The sequence below is a fragment of the Octopus sinensis genome, linkage group LG1 (assembly GCF_006345805.1).
Source record: "Octopus sinensis linkage group LG1, ASM634580v1, whole genome shotgun sequence".
Classification (NCBI taxonomy): Eukaryota; Metazoa; Mollusca; class Cephalopoda; order Octopoda; family Octopodidae; genus Octopus; species Octopus sinensis.
In genome coordinates this window covers 193139058-193161557 of record NC_042997.1, presented here as the reverse complement: position 1 = coordinate 193161557, position 22500 = coordinate 193139058, and the positions used below count along the sequence as shown (strand labels likewise).

Sequence of the window (22500 nt, the reverse complement as noted above, 5' to 3'; positions counted from 1 at the left end):
TTGGTAGATGAAAACTGAAAGAAGCCCATTTTACATATATGTGTGTGTGTGTGTATATATATATTATATATATATATATGTGTGTGTGTGTGTGTGTGTGTGTGTGTGTGTGTGGAGGTGCAATGGCCCAGTGGTTAGGGCAGCGGACTCACAGTCGTAGGATTGCAGTTTCGATTCCCAGACCGGGTGTTGTGTGTGTTTATTGAATGAAAATGCCTAAAAAAAAAAGCTCCATGAGGCTCCGGCAGGGGGTGGTGATACCTGCTGTATGCTTTCACCACTCTTTCTCTCTTCTGTTGGCCTGGTCACTTAGCCGGTGGGGTGGTGTCGTTCGAAGGCTAAAACAATGCGATTACATTGTGACCAGTGATGTGTAGCAACATCTGATGGTCTGGTCGGTCACGTGATCACATGATATATATATATATATATATATATATATATTATATATATATACCTTGACCTAGAAAACACCAAAGTCTTAGTAAGTACGAAGGCAGACAAATCACAGATTACTTCAGGTAGATGGCCCTGTTCGATTTGTAGAAAAGGTGTAGGTAAGAAACTCCATAAGAGGTACCTGGTGTAAGCTATGGACACATATGAGGTGCAGCAATATCAAAGGAAAGTTAACTGGGAAGATAGTTTTCATGTGTGGCTGATGCACAGGTGCAATAAACACTGAAGATGTACAGAAAACAGATTCCGTCACAAGCAGGGGGGAAAAACTACAAGTTGATAGCTGCCGTTAGCTGGATGACCAGGTGGATGCTCTGAGAGCATAACTGCTAGAATAAGAATAGCCTGGACAAAGTTCAGGGAGCTCCTACGTCTGCTGGTAACTAAGGGCCTCTTGCTCAGAGAGAAAGGTAGACTGTATGATGCCTGAGTGCAAACAGCCATGCTACACGGCAGTGAAAGATGGGCTATGATTGCTGAGGATATGCATAAGTTTGAAAGAAATGAGAAGCTAGTATGCTCCGGTCGATGTGTAATGTCAACGTGCATACAAGACAAAATGTAAGCTCCCTGTGAGGAAAGTTGGACATATGAAGCATTAAATGTGGTGTGCAAGAGAGACAGCTGTGCTAGTTTGGTCGTGTGATGTGTATGGATGAGGAGAGCTGTGTGAAGAAGTGTCACACCCTAACAGTGGGGGAAACCTGTGAAAGACGTAGACCCAGGAAGACATTGGATGAAGTGGTGAAGCACAGCCTTCAAATGTTGGGCCTTATAGTGGCAATGGCAAGTGACCAAGATCTTTGGAGATATGCTGTGCTTGAGAAGACCAAGCAAGTCAAGTGAGATCATAGTTGTGATTGATACCGGTGTTGCATAACTGGCCTGTTTAAAAGCACCCTTCTATTGTTGGGCAATATGCCATGCTTGTGAGGACCTGTTGAACTGAGTAATATCGTAGTCATGGCCAATACTAGTGCTGCCTGACTGGTACTCATGCAGGTGGCATGTAAAAAGTACAATTTGATCGTGGCCGATGCCAGTGCTACCTGACTGGCACCTGTGCCGATGGCATGTAAAAATCACCATTTAAGTGTCATCAATGCCAGCACTGCCTGACTGGCATCTGTGCCTGTGGCATGTATAGCGGCACCATTCAAGCATGGCCCATGAGAGTGTCACTTGACTGGCACCCACTACACTCTCAGAGTGATTGTCATTAGAAAGGGTATCCAGCTGCAGAAACCTTACCAAATCAGATTGGAGCCTGATGCAGCCTCCTGGCTTGCCTGTCCGAGATAATCTACTATAATAATACTCTTGTGTTTATAAATGAGAAAGGAAGGGGTGATAGATGAATAAGGAAGGAAGGGGTGATGTCAAACATTAATTCTATTTGTTTAAAGTTTCTACAACTGACTACTTTTTTACATTGTATTTACATTGAGTTGTTTAACAAAGTACAATTTATATGAATACTCTCTCTCTCTTTTACTAGTTTCAGTCATTTGACTGTGGCCATTGCTGGAGCACTGCTTTTAGTTGAGCAAATCGACCCCAGGATTTATTCTTTGTAAGCCTAGTACTTATTTTATCAGTCTCTTTTGCCGAACCGCTAAGGTACGGGGATGTAAACACACCAACATCGGTTGTCAAGTGATGTTGGGGGGACAAACACAAACGCACAAATACAAACACATATATATATATGCATATATACGATGGACTTCTTTCAGTTTCCGTCTACAAAATCCACTCACAAGGCTTTGGTTGGCCCAAGGCTATAGTAGAAGATACTTGACCAAGGTGCCATGCAGTGGGACTGAACCCGAACCATGTGGCTGGAAAGCAAGCTACTTACCACACAGCTACTCCTGCATCTATATATATATATATATATATATATATATACACACACATATACATTTATACATGATATATACATGATATATACATATATGTGTGTGTGTCTGGGTGTGTTGTGTGTAATATGTGTATAGATAAATGTGTAACCCGGTTGTATATATACACACATACATATATTAGTTTAAAATAAATGTATGTAGAATGTGTATATATATATATATATATATATATATATATATATATACATGTGTTTGTCCCTCCTCCCCACGATCGCTTGACAACTGATGTTGATGTGTTTATGTCCCTGTAACTTAGCAGTTCAGCAAAAGAGACCGATAGAATAAGTACTAGGCTTACAAAGAAAAAGTCCTGGGGTTGATTTCTTCTATTAAAGGCAGTGCTCCAGCATGGCCATAGTTAAATGACTGAAACAAGTAAAAGAATATATACATACATACACATCTACACAAATATTATGTATATATCTATTTAAGTGTATACTTATAATGATTCTATATACATGTAACATCCACACATACACACATGCACTCACTCACTCACACACACACATTTAAATACTTGCATACATAGAAGACACACATTTATACATTTATATATATACATATATATATATATATATATATATATACATATATATATACATAATATATATATATATAATATATATGTAAGAATGTATAAATATATATATATTTAAATTCTTACCATATATATATATATATATATATATATTATATATGTAGGTCCCGGGTTGATTCGGGGTTAACCACAGTAAATAAGGTACTCAATACATAGCAGAGTAAAATAATTTATTATATAGAAGGAGCTTCTACAGGACTAGAACTGTTTCATTCAAGAGAAATCTTCAGGAAGCTTCCTGAAGATTTCTCTTGAATGAAACAGTTCTAGTCCTGTAGAAGCTCCTTCTATCATCATCATATATATATATATATATATATATATATATATATATATATATATATTATATACATATATATACACATATATATATATATCTATATATATATATATATGTGTGTATATATATATATATATATATATATATATATATATATATATATATATATATGATGATGATAGAAGGAGCTTCTACAGGACTAGAACTGTTTCATTCAAGAGAATCTTCAGGAAGCTTCCTGAGATTTCTCTTGAATGAAACAGTTCTAGTCCTGTAGAAGCTCCTTCTATATAATAAATAATTTACTCTGCTATGTATGAGTACCTTATATATATATATAGTATATATATATATATATAATATATATATATATATAATATATATGTTATATATATATGTATATATATATATGTATATATATAAATGTATATATATACATATATATATATATATACAACATAATATATATATATACATATACATATATATATATACATATATATACATATATATATATATACATATATATATATACATATATATATATATATATATACTATATATATATATATACATATATATACATATATACATATATATATACATATATATATATCTATACATATATATATATACATATATATATAGATCATATATATATATATACATATATATATACATATATATATACATATATATATACATATATTATATATACATATATATATACTATATATATACTTTACTTTGATAGGTTTCGGCCATTATTGGCCCAGGCCATGTCTAACTTAATAGCACCACCTGATATATACACATATATATACATATATATATCTATATATATATATATATATATATATATATATATATCTATATATATATATATATATATATATATATATACATATATGATGTATGTATAATATACATATATTTAAATTCTAACCATATACATATGTATGAATTCTTACCACACACACACACACACACATATATATATGTATATATCTATATATTTGTATATATGTGTTGTGTGTGTGTGTGTATGATAGGAATATATATGTATGTATGTATGTGTGTGTAAGTATATATTACACTTACACTTACGCACATACATACGTGCATTCATACATACATGCATACCCATACGATCGTATCTCCATGTAGGCGTAGAAATACGCATACACACACACACACACACACCCACATACACACATGTACACACACATGCACACACCACATTACATCACATACTGTGTTCTCTCTCTATATGTATTTATATGCCATTTATGTGTAATTTAGAAGCGCTTCACGCGGTAGGTCATATTTAGATTTTGTAGGTCATAGGCTACCCACCCCTTATTTCAAACTTGAATCTCTGTAGGCGAAAAATCGTAAGCTGTTATGTTTGTATTTGCCAGTGAAACTAATTGTATGTTCCCAGCAAGTAGGCAATATCTTAACTACATAGCTGAATATCTTTTACTCGCTATGTTGCTACTGACGGTAGATTCTGTGTTCGCTAGCTGTACATGTTAACGAGATCAGCTCTCAGCACATCCTCCATCTGACAGCGAAATATAATGTTTACTGCAGCGTCGGCCATTGCACATTTAAATGTCATTTCTTGTTACTAGCGAAAATTATCATCATTTTTCATATTTCTGAACCGACATCGCCCGATCGTTGTTATTAAACGGAATACTTCATAATAATATTAACAGTAATAGAAGTGGTATCGTCACCAACAGTACACGCTGAGTCCATGGATATACAAGGATTCGATCCAGAGAAGTATCTTGATGAGTTGTTGGCGATGACATGTGTGGAACCTAATGTCTTTAGGTATGAACTTTAAACATGTATCTATCTATATCTACCTATCTATCTTTATATTTATATCTATATCTATATATACATATACTGCTGCTTGTAAACGTCATAGTGACGTGCGACTTAAATATTTATATATATTTGTTTATGTTATCGGATGAGTTTTATTTAAATGTGTTTATGTAATTTCTGTTGTACGTTGGATTACAATCATGTAAACTCGAAAGTTCACGTGTTGTTGTTATTCTTTAGCCCCAGGTCAACCGTGACCGAGTCAGATTATGATAAAAAACGTGCCAACCTTGTTCAGTTCGTCATTAATTTTTTTTCAGCATTCTATATTTAATTCTATATTATCTAATTCATCTTCAGTTTTTAATACGGTTAGTGCAAGTTAATAGAAATTTGGCTGCTATTTCTTGCACGCATGGGGATTTCCGCATCGACTTGTAAGTTCGTTTAGATGGGGGGTAGTAAAGCAATTTTTGTAGTGATTCAATTTAGTGAATGGCCGTTTTATGAATGAATCCGAACTTTTGGATGAACATCAGCAGAAACGTGTATTCAGTTTATTTGGATTGCATGTGTGCGTGTGTATATATTATTTTCCTCTCAGCGATCTATCTGGAATTTAAAATGCCACGAATCTTAGTTTCTCACTGTCATTTTACATTTATTGTTTTGTTTGTTTTTTGTTTTCTTAAATACTACCGTTTAGAAATAGATTATACTTTTTTTCTTATGTTGTATTTCAAATAAAAGTCAGTACAATTACGTTTTCGGGACAACTTAAAAACTGTATGGTCTTTAATAATTACAACTCTCAGAATTAAATATAATTAAAATGGGACCTGTAGAGTACGTGAGTCTGCATGTAACCCTAGAAAACACGCACACGCAGGCACTATTTAAATTTCGTGTTAGTCGTTTTTAAAATACTATGACAAAATTCTTTATATTATTGCTTATTTACTAAATACAGTTTCTGTTCTAATTTTTACAAGGAATATCCCGAAATGTCTTAAAAAAAAACAAAAAAAACTTAATAACAGAATTACCATAAAACTCCAGAACCAGAAAGAAAGAAACATGTTCTTTGAAAGTGTTCCTAATTTTCACTTCAAAATGACCCCATCTTTATTACTCAACAGAAAGTTATTGTGAAATATTAAATAAATAAGGAAAATACGTTTTGAACTTCTAAATTTCCCCATCATTACTCAGAATGTCTGTTGAATAAGTATATTGAAGTGACCTGACATTTCTAAACTTTCTTATATATTAAGTTTATTTCTTCTTCTTCTGCAGAGTATAATAAGAAACTTGTATCACGATTATGAACCTTAAAATAGAATATCGCTGTAATTCAATTTATTTTTTGTAAGTTAACTTAACATGGTAGATAGCAGCGCACCATTATTAAATGTGTTTATTCTTTAACTCGTTTAACGCGATAACATTCGTAGGCCACCACATATATAGTTTTTTAAAACTTATTTAACATATGGCATGAATATGAAATGGTCACCAACTTAAGACATGAATAAACGTGTGGAGTTACTACGTTAACAATGAGGTGAATGGAAAGATAGATGAATGGATAAGAGGAGTTGTATTCGATTCATAAGTTTATTGTCAAATGTATCGAACACGAAAACCCTATGAGGAACGAAAGAGTTGCGCAAGAAAGTTTGGCGATCTTACGGTTCAGAACCGTAAGATCGCCGAAAGTTTTTTTTTTCCTGTGCAGTGGTTTGGTTGGACAGATTCTGTAGTTATGTGCAAATGAGAAAGATCTACACAGAGAGACAGAGAAAAGTGAGTGAATCTAAGTGTCAGCTACTAGGAGTTGGGTCGTCCGTGCTGTTAATTCTTAGTATTTGGTAGGCCTGGCTGACAAACTCATCTGATACTGAATCGTGCCTGACATCAACGTATTACTGTGTTCTGTTTCCTTGTCCACTTCTTTGGGTATTGTCACCAGATCTTGTCTGTCTGCCATTCCTAACTGAGTTGCCTTGGCTGAAGTATATTCAAAATTCCTGTAACACTGAGCAGGTTTTAAGTTCTTACATTCGTCTTGTTAAGTTTTTGCAGTAGCCAATTCAGAAAACCAAATGTACTTGTCAGGATAGAGACTACAAAGGCGATGTGAGTGATATACTTGTAAACTAAGAGTTCTGATGACTATATTTGTTCTTGACCCCTCTTTATAATAGGCCCATCATATCTGACCTTCCTGTCGTGTCTAAGATACTTTTTCTCACTCAAATGTAAAACCTGTATGTGTGCGTGTTTGTGTGTATGTGTATATATTAAAGTTAGAAAGTAAATGTCGAGTCATAGAGTGACCAACGGTTTCGTATCTACAAAGGCCTTAGCTTCACAGATGTCTCATCAGACTCTAAAGCTGAAGACAAATTCAACTCTTTAGAGTCTGATGAGATGTTTGTGAGGCCAAGGCCTTTGTGGATGCGAAACCATTGGTCACACTATGGCCCAACATTAACTTTATTACTTTACTGCTCTAAGGTGGCAAGCTGGCAGAAACGTTAGCACACTGGGCAAAATGCTTAACAGTATTTCTTCTGTCTTTACTTTCTGAGTTCAAATTCCACTGAGGTCGACTTTGCCTTTCATCCTTTCGGGGTCGATAAATTAAGTACCAGTTGCATACTGGGATCAATCTTATCGAGTGGACCCACCTCCCCAAACATTTCGGGCCTTCTGCCTACTTTAGAGTGTGCTTTTTTTTTCAGATATATGATACATTGTGATGATATATATGTGTGTGTGTGTGTATGTATATATATATATATATCATAACTGTGGCCACTGCCGCCTGACTGGCTTCTGTGCTGGTGGCACATAAAAAGCACCAACTGAATGTGGTCGATGCCAGTGCCCTCTGACTGGCTCCCGTGCTAATGGCATGTAAAAAGCACCGTCCAAACATAGTTGATGCCAGTGCCCCTTGACTGGCTCCCATGCCAGTAGCATGTAAAAAGCACCCACTACACTCTCTGGCATTAGGAAGGGCACCCAGCTGTAGAAACATTGCCAGATCAGATCGGAGCCTGGTGCAACCCACTGGCTTGCCAGACCTCAGTCAAACCATCCAACCCATGCCAGCATGGAAAGTGGACGTTAAACGATGATGATGATGATATATGGGTATATGTATATATATATATATATATGTGTGTGTGTGTCTCTATGTATGTATATGTATATATATATATATATGTATATATATACATATATGTATGTATGTGTGTGTATATATATATATATATATATATATATATATATTTTTGTGTGTGTGTGTGTGTATGTATGTATGTATATATATATTACGGAGATGTACTTGCATAGCAAGTGACCTGATCTGAGATCATGTGTTGAAACAAAATCAATTGCAGCATAGAAGGTGCTTATAAGCTATTTAAAAACACAAAAACCGTTAGATTCACTTCGACATTTAAATTTAATTTGTCAAAATATTTTCGTTGCTTTGAGACCACGACCTGTTCACTGACAAAATTCTGTGTTGTTAGCGAACAGGTCATGGTCTCATATACATACATACATATACATATACATCATCATCATCATTGTTTAACGTCTGCTTTCCATGCTGGCATGGGTATATATATATATATATATATATATATATATATATATATATATATATATATGTATATATATATATGTATGTATGTATGTATGTATGTATGTATGTGTGTGTGTGTGTGGTGTGTGTGTGTGTGTGGAGGCGCAATGGCCCAGTGGTTAGGGCAGTGGACTTGCGGTCGTAGGATCGTGGTTTCAATTCCCAGACCGGGAGTTGTGAGTGTTTATTGAGTGAAAACACCTAAAAGCAGCACAAGGCTCTGGCAGGGGCTGGTGGCGATCCCTGCTGTACTCTTTTGCCACAACTTTCTCTCACTCTTTCTTCTGTTGGCCTGCTCACTTAGCCAGTGGGGTGGCGTCATTTGAAGGCTCAAACAATGCTAAGCGCATTGTGACCAGCGATGTATAACAACATCTGATAGCCTGGTCGGTCACGGTGATATATATATACATAACAGCATACTAATGAACTGTGAGAAAGGATGTGTATAAGAGGAATTAGATTCATTGTGTAAGAGAGAAAACTGTGCTGGTATGGGTATATGGTGATGAGAATGTCAGTTGTATAAAAAAAGTGTAAGGCATTCAAATTTATTGGAGCTTATCAAAGAGGGAGACCCCTGAAGACATTAGATGAAGTGGTGAAGACTGATCTGAGGATGTTGGGTCTCCTAAAAGAAATGACAGGGCTATAATGATTGGCAACAAGCAGTGCTGGAAAAGACTCACCCTGGTGTACGAGCATGGGGAACATTGAAATGGTGGTAGTGATAAAGGCTGGAGATATCATCACCATCATTTAACATCTGATTTCCATGTCAGCATGGGTTAGATGGTTCAACAGGAGCTGGCAAGCTGGAGAGCTACACCAGGCTCCATATGTCTATTTTGGTAGCTGGCAGAATCGTTAGCACGCCGGGCGAAATGCTTAGCGGTATTTCATCTACTATTACATTCTGAGTTCAAATTCCGCCGAGGTCAACTTTGCCTTTCATCCTTTCAGGGCCGATTAAATAAGTACCAGTTACGCACTGGGGTCGATATAATCGACTTAATCCCTTTGTCTGTCCTTGTTTGTTCTCTCTGTATTTAGTCCATTGCGGGTAGTAAAGAAATAGGTATTTCGTCTGCCATTATGTTCTGAGTTCAAATTCTGCTGAAGTCGACTTTGCCTTTCATCCTTTCGGGGTCGATTAAATAAGTACCAGTTACGCACTGGGGTCGATATAATCGACTTAATCCGTTTGTCTGTCCTTGTTTGTCCTGTCAGTGTTTAGCACCTTGTGGGTAGTAAATAAATAGGTATTGTTTCTACAGCTGGATGCCCTTCTTAACACCAACTTATGTGGCATCAACAGAGTTACCAAATAGCTTGCAAGACAAAGACTTCTCATTTGAGAGAGGGGATGGAATTGAGGGATGTGGCTGTGAGCTAGAAGGGGTTAGTGTATAATAGAGGGACAGAGAAAGTTATCTAATTATACTAGGAGATATTTGGCTACCCCAGTAGGTTAGGGAAAGAGAGAAAGGGGTGCGAGAGTTAAAAAGAGGTAGAGAGATAGTCAGAGTGAGAGAGAGAAAAATAGATGGTGTTGGTGGGGGGTTGGGGGGGGGCTATCTACAGGAAACTGAGAAGGGGGAATATAAATAGTATTGGAGTAGAAGGGGATAGAGAGAGATATATTTATATTTGGGTCTCATTCTATGTGTCCCTGTTAAGACTCTTGCTACCCTCTCACCTCTCTATTATCTCCGAGGTTACCGTGGTCTTTTCCGTAGGCTTTTCTTTCCATGGATAAACCTTATCTGCTTCCCCTTTTACACTTTACATCATGACATTTCTGTGATACATAATCCCTAGTGATTGTTTTTTTTTTTACTTTCCCTTTTATGATCCCTTTTGATCGAAAAGAAAACCTACCCCACTTTTTTTTTCTCCCCAAAAAGAAAATTTCTACTTTGTAATCTGTCCCGTCTGTGTGCAGCCCTGTATGGCTAATAAAGAAACATATTGTCTCTTTGTCAGTCATCTTTCTATCATTCATCTCTCTATCATTCCTTTCTCTATCACTCAATTTCTATCATTCATCTCTATCACTCACCCTCTGACCTCTCCCTTTCTATTCTATTCTATTCACTCTGTTATACTGCATATGTTGCTGAGACCACAGGTGAAGCTTTCCTATTCACTGTATGATGCTGCCCCTGTAGGGGATATCAATGAACCTGCCTAACCCTCTCATCTCTCTCTCTCATCTCTCTCTCTCTTTCTCTCTCTCTCTTTCTCTCTCTCTTTCTCTCTCTCTTTCTCTCTCTCTCTCTCTCTTTCTCTCTCTCATCTCTCTCTCTCTTTCTCTCTCTCATCTCTCTCTTTCATCTCTCTCTCATCTCTCTCTTTCATCTCTCTCTCTCTCATCTCTCTCTCTCATCTCTCTCTCCTTCTCTCTCTCATCTCTCTCTCTTTCTCTTTCTCTCTTTCTTTCTCTCTCTCTCTCTCTCTCTTCTCTCATCTCTCTCTCTCTTTCTCATCTCTCTCATCACTTTCTCTCTCATCTCTATCTCTTTCTCTCTCTCTCATCTCTCTCTTTCTCTCTCTCCCTAACATTCATCCACTGTGCCATACAGCCCATATCACGAGAGATGATATAAGACCTACCAGTACTCAATCTACCTTATCATCATCCTGTGCTCAAAGCACCCAACCATCACTCTGTACTAACGGCCAACATTCCCTCTCTCCACTTCTCACCCCACACACACACACACACACACACACACCAATTTTCCAATTCATCAAATGTGGGAGCTTGATTGATTTTGTAACTCAGTCAAACTGAAGCAATGCTCTTTAGAGGACTACAATGTCTGTCTGCAGTAAGTTTGAACTTAGGAACATGATACAGTTAGTAACCCTTACTCTTTGGTCAATACATCTCAATCAGTGTTGATTAATGGGACTACTTACTTATTCAATTACAGTATAAGTGGCTGAATATTCCACAGATACTTGTACCAAGATGCTTGAGCTAATGAAGGAGCCTATATATAGTTGTTGGAGTGAACCAGGAAGTTTTTAGTCATTTGGCTAACTAGAAACAACAGCCTTCTTTCCTCCATCCCTCTCTCCTTCCATCCCTCCCTTTCCTTCTTTCCCTCCTTCCTCCCTCCCTTTCCTTCTTTCCCTCCTTCCTCCCTCCCTTTCCTTCTTTCCCTCCTTCCTCCCTCCCTCCTTCCTTCCCTCCCTCCCCTTCCTTCTTTCCCTCCTTTCCTCCTTCCTCCCTCCCCAGTTCTTGTAGTGATGCCGGTGGAGGATATTGACTCCTTACTTGTTATTCTAAAATGCACCATAAATGTTCAATAATATTGACTGTGGTGGCCAGATAAGATGTTCAACTTCACTAGAATGTTCCTCGTGCCATTCAGTAACAACTTTAGCTGTATGAATTGGTGCATTATCATCCTGAAAGATTGTGTTTCTCTCTTGAAACAGTTCTGCAACCATAGGATGAATTTGATCAGCCAAAATGCTTAAATAGTCTTGTCTATTAATTCTGCCATGAAGGGAAACCATTGGGCTGGTGAATTTCCAAGTTATAGTCCCCCAGATCATCACAGATCCTCCTCAATGTTTAGCAGTTGGAAGAAGGCAGTCTGGGTCAAATGCTTCTTTTGGTTGTCTCCATACGTATAATCGGCCAGTGGTTGGAAATAGGGTAAAGGATGACTTGTCCGAGAAAATAAATGTTCCTCCACTGCTCCAGGGACCAATTCAGTTGGTTTTTACTCCTCTCTAAATGCTTTGTAATCTTTGTTTTTGTAGTGGTTTACTGATTAGAGCCCTCCCATGAAATCTGGCATTGTGCAGCCCCCAGTGAACAGTTTTTGTGGAAACTGGGTTCTCGAGGTGGTCGTTAAGCTCTGCAGTAATTTTGAGAGCTGTACTTTTATGGTCCTTTCTAACAATTCATGTAAAAGTCCAACAGTCCTTATCTGAAAGTTTTGGCTGTCTTCCAGAGTTTTGTTTCGATGAAGAGGTTTTTTCCCTCTTTCTCAAAGGCTGTCATTACTTTCGAGACAGTACTTCTTGATACACCAAACATTTTGGTTATTTTCATTACGCTAGCACTTGTCATACGGGCACCAACAATTTGACCTCAAAAAAGTTCGATAGATCTGTCATTTTAATGAATTTTCTGATGATATCTGAAAAGAAACAGCAATTTTAGCAAAAAATCTTAAGCAACACTAATAATAATTCAAAAAACATAAAAATAAACAAGCTCTTGATGGTTTTATAGATATTTCAAAATTATGATTCTATGATACTAGGTGTTTCCATTATTTTGTCCAACCCCTGTATATACATGTGTGTGTGTGTGTGTGCATATATATATCATCATTATCATCATCATCGTCATCAAACATCTGTTGTCCATGCTGGCATGGGTTGGATGGTTTGACCAGGGTTGCTTAGGGGTTGCACCAGATTCCAGTCTGATTCGGCATGGTTTCTATGGCTGGATACTCTTCCTAATGCTAACCCCTCTCAGAGTATAATGGGCGTTTTTATGTGCCAGTGACACAGATGCCAGTTATGTGACACCGATGTCAGCCAAATTGCCTCTGTGAGGCCCAACGCTTGAATGGTGCTTTTTGCATGCCAATTACATGACCTTAGCATCGTCTATGACTACAGTTTCACTTAATGGGTCTTCTCAAGTACAGCATATCACTGAAGGTCTCGGTCACTAGTCATTACTTCCGTGAGTCTTAATGTTTGAAGATCATACTTCACCACCTCACCCCCATGTCTCACTGGGTCTACCTCTGCCACAGATTCCCTCCACAGTTAGAGATCAGCACTTCTTTACACAGCTGTCCTCGTCTATATGCATCGCATGACCATACAAGTGCAGTTGTCTCTCTAGCACATGTGCCACCTGGTTAACTATATAGGTGACTAGCAGTATCGCCCGGCGTTGCTCGGGTTTGTAAGGGAAATAACTATATAAGCATTTTTAGAGAGTTACTTCCCTTATATAACCCGAGCAAAAATCATTAAAAATGCGGAAAAATGATGGTAAATTTTTTTTAAATTGTAGACTCATCGTAGACGCGCACTAATACCCAGAAGGACTCGATATGAATCACGACCATAAGATACCCGCTTTTGGTTAAACTGCACCGCAAAATGTGAGAGTAGTTAGGAATCTAAATCGGAGTAGACAGATACACACACACACAACTTTAGTTTTATATATAAAGATAAGACCATAACCCACACCACCACATATTTTAAGTATTTCAGCTCTGATTCATGATGGGAATCACCATATAAATGTATATATATATATATCTCACACACACACACACATGCACATATATAGAAGAAGAAGAGTTTAGGTCACTGGTAACCTAAACTAATAGGTATGCAGTGTGAGTGCTCCAGTTGATAAGCTTGTAGGACCCAAGTTCACAAGGGGGTGGGGGGCTGGAGTTGTGGTAGCCACAGTCCAGTAGGGAGAAAACCAGCAATCTGCAACCTATCTTCAAGTCAGTAGGTATAATTTAAAGAAGAGGAAAACAAAATCAAGGCAGGACAAGCTTATCAGTTCATTTAAATTAATTTAATGCTGAAGCGAAGCAAGCAAACATAAAAATAGCAGTGTCTTACAGTTGTTTCTGGGATAATGGATCAAAGTGTTGATCCATATTTACATTTACTGGGTATTCCATCATCAGAGACAAATATAAAGCATATAAGTAAGAGAATATCATCATCATCATCATCATCATCTAACGTCCGTTTTCCATGCTAGCATGGGTTGGACGGTTCAACTGGGGTCTGGGAAGCCAGAAGGCTGCACCAGACCCAGTCTGATCTGGCAGTGTTTCTACAGCTGGATGCCCTTCCTAACGCCAACCACTCTGTGAGTGTAGTGTGTGCTTTTTACGTATAGGTAGGAAAATTTTATGTGGAGATGTACAGAGAATCTGATGTAGAGAAATGCATAGCAATGTATGAAGTTCAAGGTTTGTTATTGCTCATAGTTCATAAACTTCATACATTGCCACATTGCAAAATATGTATAGTTTATCCTGTTTGTGCTATATTATTAGCATTATACTGTGTTTAAGAATAAAATTATTTCCTAATCTGTATATACATCTATATATTTGTATGTATACATACACACACATATACATGTTGAAAAGGTCAAATATAACTGAACCATGTCCTCAGAGAACAGGTTCATTCCCCTGCTGCATATTTACACTTAATTATTTATTGATTGGAATATTGTGTGTTCTCATCCTTTCCCGCCTTGAAAACAATTTTCTTTAGCGCTAATTACTTTTCTTCACCTAAAAGTTTCAATTTCAATCAATTAAAAACTTATATGCTGTAGCTTACAAGAATTCTGTTCTAACTTGGATGGATCATTATGCATACGATGTTTAATGAAAGAGTCTGCATTTTGCCAAATGCAGACGATGAAGCAGAAGGTATATTTTCCACTACTTAGATCAAAGCTTAGAGTATCCTAAAACAAAACAAAAAAGCAAAGAATATTTGGCATAATAATCCTCATATGATAAAACAAAATGCATTTTACATATAAAACTCTTACAAACCAAATACAAAAGTTTTTAGAAATTATAAATTATGAATAAATTATGTGCAGTGAACAGCATATTTATTCCTAATGCATTCTGGAAGATTCATCAGCAAGTGCTAATGAATCAACTTCTAATGAATCAGAGTTTTGTCATAACAGAGAAATTGTTCTCCTCTAACAAACAACAGCTGTAATTAACATATTCATGTTCGAATCTGTTGGAATGTATTAAGAATTATATATGCTAGTAATGGAAATTATAATGTCTTGTACAATATGACTCTTATCTCAAGAAAGAAAATTGAGAATTGTATAATTTCTCAAAGGCACTGGTGTGGTTGTGTGGTAAGAAGTTAGCTTCTTAACCACATGGTTCCAGGTTCAGTTCCACTGCTTGGCACCTTGGTGAAGTGTTTTCCAGTATAGCTTCAGGTTGACCAAAGCCTTGTGAGTGGATTTGGTAGACGGAAACTGAAAGAAGCCTATTGTATATATATGTGTGTGTGTGTGTGTTTGTGTCTGTGTTTTTCCTCCACCACTGCTTCACAACTGGTGTTGGTTTGTTCACATCTCTGTAACTTAACAGTTCAGCAAAAGGCAGTGCTCCAGCATGGCCACAATCTAATGACTGAAACAAAAGATAAATAAATAAATCTTTATCTTTTATCCTTTGCTCGTTTTAGTCATTGGACTGCTGCCATGCTGGAGCACCACCTTAAAAGGTTTAATCAAAAACAAATCAACCCCAGTACTTTTTTTAAAGTTTGGTACTTATACTATCAGCCTCTTTTAGTCAAACCAATAAGTTACAGGGACATAAACAAACTAACACCAATCATCAAATAGTTATTGGGGACAAACACACTCATTCATTTTGAGATGAAACTCAGTTTTTTACCAATTGCAGAGTTATCTAAAACATACATATTAAATGACTTCATTGTGTGTGTGTGTGTGTGTACATACATACACACACAATGAAGTCAAACTAAGTATCGATATTTTGAATGCATTTAATATGCACATTTCAGATAATCGTACGATTGGTAAAAAATAAGTTTCATCTCTTACACAACATCTTTCTCAGTTATAACAAAATATGAATAACATATTTCATCTACCAAATTCACTCACAAGGCATTTGTCATCCTGGGGTTGTAGCAGCAGACACATGTCCAGGGTATTGCACAATGGGACCAACATGATTAGAAAACTAACTTCTTGACCATAAAATTATTAACCATCTTACTAACAATAACTCTGAGCACCTTTTCAAACTCCACCTGTCTAACACCCATGGACATGTTTACAAAGTCAGAACATTTTTTCATGCTAAGAGTTGCTGAAGCATGGAACAAACTGCCGGCATCAGTTGTTAGTTGTCGGAGCACTGCATCCTTCAAAACTTCCATGCTTCCTGAGATTCGCCAACACTACACCTGATTTTCTCCCCTCCATACACACGCAAGCATGTGTCTGACTCATACACTGTTCACTTTCCAGACATTTGTACATTACTGCATATGCTTTATATGCACTTTTGACAAGTTGTGGTGCACCTGAGCACTGTATACAATAATTTCATTATTATTATTATTATTATTATTAAGTGAGAGAGCAGTGCATGCCATCAAAGTGACACTGGGGTAAAATATACGAAGCCTAGTATAACCATTATTACTACCTGTCTGATAAGGGTACACTAGGCACATGCATCACAACCATGTGTGCGTGACATGGTGATCTCATATCAAGATAAGCAGCACATGACCTTGCAGGTGGGGCCCAGTTAGAATTTTCTTCTGGTGGAGTAACCCATCCCGCTCAAAAGGTCCCTGAATAAGGGTTGTTTAAGGATGTTGAATGAAACACCCATGTTTCCAGAGGTGAATTATTCAAACCCCAAAGAATCCCTCTCAACACATGGCTCTGATGCTCCCCCACTACTTCTGCTCGTGATCAGAGATGCACATATCATCAGCCACTAAGGGACATGCTCAACTAGTGGTTAAGGTCAAACAACTGACAAGCAAATCTGCGGTATTGAGCAGAATATTTGCTGTAGCCCATCTTTTATACCAAGACAAAACAATGTACATGATAACACTTCCAATCAGTTAAGATCAGAAGCCATGAGAGCCACTACCTGGTACTGCATCAGGGCATTTATTATTATTATTATTATTATTATTATTATTACAACCATTTAAATTTTTAAATTTTTTTGCCTATCAAGAATATTCTGTTATTTAACATATTTTTTAATTTCAGACATTTATAAAGAAACTTTATTTTTATTTTTCCTTTCTGTTTTTTATCAATTTTAGAGGAAATAAACTACATGTCCATTCCTATTTTAAATTTGCTTTTGGAGGGCATCTCATGCTGCAGGCAATCAGTGCTGCTATTTCTACTGTACCCAAAGAATATTATGTAAACAGTATGCACAACTATTTTCTTTCTCCTGGTATGTTATCAATTTATTTTCTATTCACTTTTCTTGTCATTACTTTGCATATTAACCTTTTTTTTTTTAGTAAAGCTCATGACAACACCTCTCCGTGTTCATCCAATCAACCTGCTAGAAATAGCAACCAAATCCCCTTTCAATTATATACTGTCAACTTTAAAAACAATGGTCATTTTAGTAAATGTATTTAACTCTTTAGCATTCAGATTACTCTATCAAATGTAATGCTTATTTATTCAAATTGTTTTGAATTAATTATGTATTAATTATGTTACCTTATAACCTTGAGAATTCAATGGTGTGATTTTTTTGTTTTTAGAATGACATTGTTGGGTAGGTGTGAGAGGCTGCATCTGGCCAGTTTCGACAAAAAACAAGTAGAATATTTGGGTCAGATATGGCTAGTTTTAATGCAAAGGGTTTAGTCATCATCATCGTTATCATCACCATCACTGCCAATGCCACCACTATCATCATCATCATCATCATCATCACCATCATCATCAACATCATTATCATTTAATGTCTGTTTTCTATGCTGGTATGGTTTGGTTGGTTCAACAGGAACTGGCAAGCCAGAGGACTTCACTGAGCTTCGGTGTGTTAGACACAGGACAAAAAAGGGTGAATGTCCACAGTGCTAAACATCATCTAATCTTTGAATTAAAAACTTAATGACTGCTTGTTAATTAGAAGTTAATTAATGAACAAATTTTCTTTGTATGTAGCCATAGCATAATAATAAAAGCCTTGTGCTTACACCTAATGAGTGGCTTCCAAGGTTCTTTTGTTTTACTGACTGAAGAGTTTTAAGAGAACTTGCTTATGATTTTTGTGAGAAAGAGCGGCATACAATAAGATATTGACTGCTAATGTTTAAACCTTCAATACTGTTTCTTAACCTATTTTGTGATATTCTGAACCCAAGTAAAAGTGACACAAAAAAAAAAAAAATGTTGGGTGTGGTTTTGATATATTTTTGTTTTGGTTACATGATCTCAGAAATTTTCAGAACTCTTGGTTAAAATAACTATTGGATTGTTGAAGAGATGAAGCGTAAAGAAAAAAAAATTAACTTAGATAAAGCATTGAAAATATTTAGTTCAATATATAAATAGTATTTATATTTATATTTATATTTATAACATTTAATATTCATGTTTAAACATTGAAGTTTAAAACAATAAAACATTTAATATTTATGTTTAAAACTTTTAATAGAAATTTAAACTTGCCAGGGAGTAAAAATTAGGACTCTGATCTCTCCCCTCCCTATATTCAGTTTAGTCATGTGACAAGGATGAACTGTAACTTAATCAGAGTGTCTGGTGACTTTAACAGACATATTTATTAGCACCATGGTGGTGTCTGTAGTGTCCGTGAATGCTATGGTTTTGGCACAAGGAATGGGGACTTTTAAGGCTATAGGGGTTCTGTGATGCAATTAATCTAACAATTTGCAATTCATACTTCAAGATATCAACCGGCCACATCATCACATACCAATCTGGTGAACACAGGAGTCAGATAGATTTCCACCTTACCAGGAAATAGGATAGGCAGAGCATTGTAAATACCAGACACTTCCCTTGTTAAAAGTGCATTTTCCAACATAGATTAGAGGCTGATGACCCCGGAGTTTGGGTTAGGCAGACTCTGAAATAGAAAACAATATGGGAAAGAAAGATATTGAAGCTAAAAGAACCTATTGTGAGCCACAAGTTTATAGAAATTCTATTTGATTTGTATGACTGTCAGGAGAAGGAGTTACGTACTTATCATCATCATTTAGCGTCCGCTTTCCATGCTGGCATGGGTTGGACGGTGCAACTGGGGTCTGGGAAGCCAGAAGGCTGCACCAGGCCCAGTCTGATCTGGCAATGTTTCTACGGCTGGATGCCCTTCCTAACGCTAACCACTCTATGAGTGTAGTGGGTGCTTTTTACGTGCCACCGGCACAGGTGCCAGACAAGGCTGGCAAACGGCCACGATCAGATGGTGCTTTTTACGTGCCACCGGCACGGTGGCCAGGCGAGGCTGGCAATGGCCTATCTATAATTTAAATTGGACATGGGCAATCGTTGTATTCTTTCTTGTCTTGAGGTTCACAGCCAAACGGCTGGGTGGATTCATGTGAAAAATGGCACACATGTGGAGACGGGTGCATAGATTGGAATGTGGTTTGTAGTTTTTACCTGCCATTACTGCTGATGATAAGAAAGAGGCACAGAAGTGTAATTATTAGAGATTGTTAAAGGAGGAGAATGTGTGTGTTAAAGAAGAGCTGCTTTATATTGACCCTACAGAGGGATGAGTAATTCAAGTTGGTGATTAAGGATGTGAGGGTAGGAATAGTCACTGAGTTGCTCAAAATATATGACAAAGTGGGATATGTAAGGATCACTCAACAGATTAACTGCTAAGGTCTGATACTGGAACTTACCATATGACATGTATTTCCAGCAAACTGCATACTGTTTGATTACAAGGAAATGTAAATTTTTGCATTTTTACAGTATTTCATAATTAAACTTTAATGTTAAGCACTCAGCATCGTCATCATCATCATCATCATCATTGTTTAACTTCCATTTTCCATGCTGGCATGGGTTGGACGGTTTGATTGAGGTCTGGAGAGCCAACGGCTGCACCAGGCTCCAATCTGATCTGGCAATGTTTCTACAGTTGAATGCTCTTCCTAATGCCAACCACTCTGAGAGTGTAGTGGGTGCTTTTTACTCATGTTATTTAAATATCCTCGAAACCATGTCAAAGATACAAAATAAAATATTTCCTCAAATTATTAAAATATATCACCAGTGGTGCATATGGTAGTTGTGTGAGAATGAACCACCGGTTGTACATGTGGTGGTCAACATTTAGTGGTTCTTAACTGAGGTCCATACGGCCCCTCAGGGGCCATATGGATCTTAGTTAAGAACCACTTCGGTCCTTGCTGCTGGTGTTTGTTTGTTTGTTTGTTGAGCGAAGCGGTCTTCATCCCATTAGTGGGAGAAGTCCAAAACGTGGTCCTTTGCTATTCGTAAGACCCGCAGAAGAGAAAGCAGGTCAACCCCCGACACCGAGAGCATCGACGGATGGACGAATGTGCATCCAGGCTCAGCGGTTACGTAGGAAGTCGAGGATAAGAAACAGGAAGAAAGAGTGAGAGAAAGTTGGAGCGAAAGAGTACAACAGGGGTCGCCACCACCCCCTGCCGGAGCCTTGTGGAGCTTTAGGTGTTTTTGCTCAATAAACACACACAACACCCGGTCTGGGAATTGAAACCGCGATCCTCCGACCATGAGTCCGCTGCCCTAACCACTGGGCCATTGTGCCTCCACTGCTGCTGGTGTTGCTTTCTTCCTATTTTGCCTTCCTTGGCCTCAACCTCAACTGGGGTATCATCACTCCTGAACGAGAAACCTCTCTCTAGACTCCTTCCACTGCTGTCTGTCTCTGGCCAGTAGTCGCCATGAAGGCTCCAGGTAGCAGGTAAGATCACCTCACCATCTTGTCTTTGGAAACTCAAGAGAGCCAACAGCATCTAGTAGTATATGTGTGATTTTTTGGGTCTCTTCAGTTTTGTTCACAGATTTTTTAATTAATTTTTTTAACTAAACAGTTTGAAACTTCTTATATTGGTGTAACTTCTTCACACTGAACATGGTTTACTTTCAACATTTTTGACATTTTGTATTTTAGAAGTTATTTCATGTTAAAGTTGTCGTATTTGGGTGATTTTAACCAATCAACGACGTGTATTCAGCTGAGGAAAGCTACTGCTGTTTGCAATAGTAATCGAAGAGCAATGAGTTTAGGGTCATCTCTACTAAATGTATTTTCCACCTACGTGTGGATTAGCTAAAGAACACACCGAATAATCCACACTTGATTGAAAACTACATTTAGTAGAGATGACCCGGAAATTGTTGATTGGTTAAAATTACCCAAATACGACATCTTTAACATGCAATAACTTCTAAGATACGAAATTTTGTCATGATATTTCAACCAGGAAATTTAGCCATTTAATCCTTTAGTTTTTAAACCGGCCATATCTACCTGTTTTATGGTCAAATTGACCAGACGTGGCTTCTCACACCTACCTCACAATGTCACTGTAAAAAGAAGCAATCATATTATTAAAATCTTTAAGCTACAAGATGATGCATGATTAATTCAATACAATAATCTGAATGCTAAAGGGTTAAAGACTGTGTTGTGAAACACAGTATACTTCAAAGCCAGGTAAAATGAATCACTCTGAAAATAAACGAAAATGATATTGATATTTCACCATTGTTTATTTCAGCTCATTGGTGCAATATACTCAATTCACCTTCAAAACAAATTCAGATCACTGACCCAAAGTATTTACAAATAGTGTAAAAATCTGTTTAATGATATGCAACAGTGCCACAGAAGTAAAACAAAATTTTAATTTTGAGCTAGTGTCTGTATTGTTTACATTAAAAGGCAGCTTCTAACTCAAAATTAAAATTTTGGGCATTATTGATTTTTCAAAGTATTTTACAAAGTGTTTAACCCTTTCATTACCGTAGTTATTTTGAGATGCTCTGTGTTTCTTTCAATTAATATAAATATAACAAAGAATTTAGTAAAATAACTTAGTTATCATTAAGCTAGTGTTACGAACATAAATTGTGACTAAGATT

At 36.9% G+C, this 22500-nt stretch overlaps 2 protein-coding genes across 2 annotated transcripts in view; one reads left to right on the top strand and one right to left on the bottom strand.

Annotated features, from left to right (window-relative positions):
- The window catches only part of LOC115214798 (18S rRNA aminocarboxypropyltransferase), a 40632-nt gene extending 35926 nt beyond the window's left edge, over positions 1-4706 (bottom strand). Inside the window, exon 1 of the mRNA XM_036508043.1 lies at positions 4622-4706. The gene's annotated coding sequence lies outside the window, so the exon portion shown is untranslated. The remainder of the gene's footprint in view (positions 1-4621) is intronic.
- Positions 4707-4976: 270 nt separating this feature from the next.
- The window catches only part of LOC115217917 (acyl-coenzyme A thioesterase 8), a 30299-nt gene continuing 12775 nt past the window's right edge, over positions 4977-22500 (top strand). Inside the window, exons 1-2 of the mRNA XM_029787638.2 lie at positions 4977-5110; positions 17679-17818. Of these exons, the coding sequence (XP_029643498.1) occupies positions 5031-5110; positions 17679-17818 (220 nt within the window). The 5' untranslated portion in view covers positions 4977-5030. The remainder of the gene's footprint in view (positions 5111-17678; positions 17819-22500) is intronic.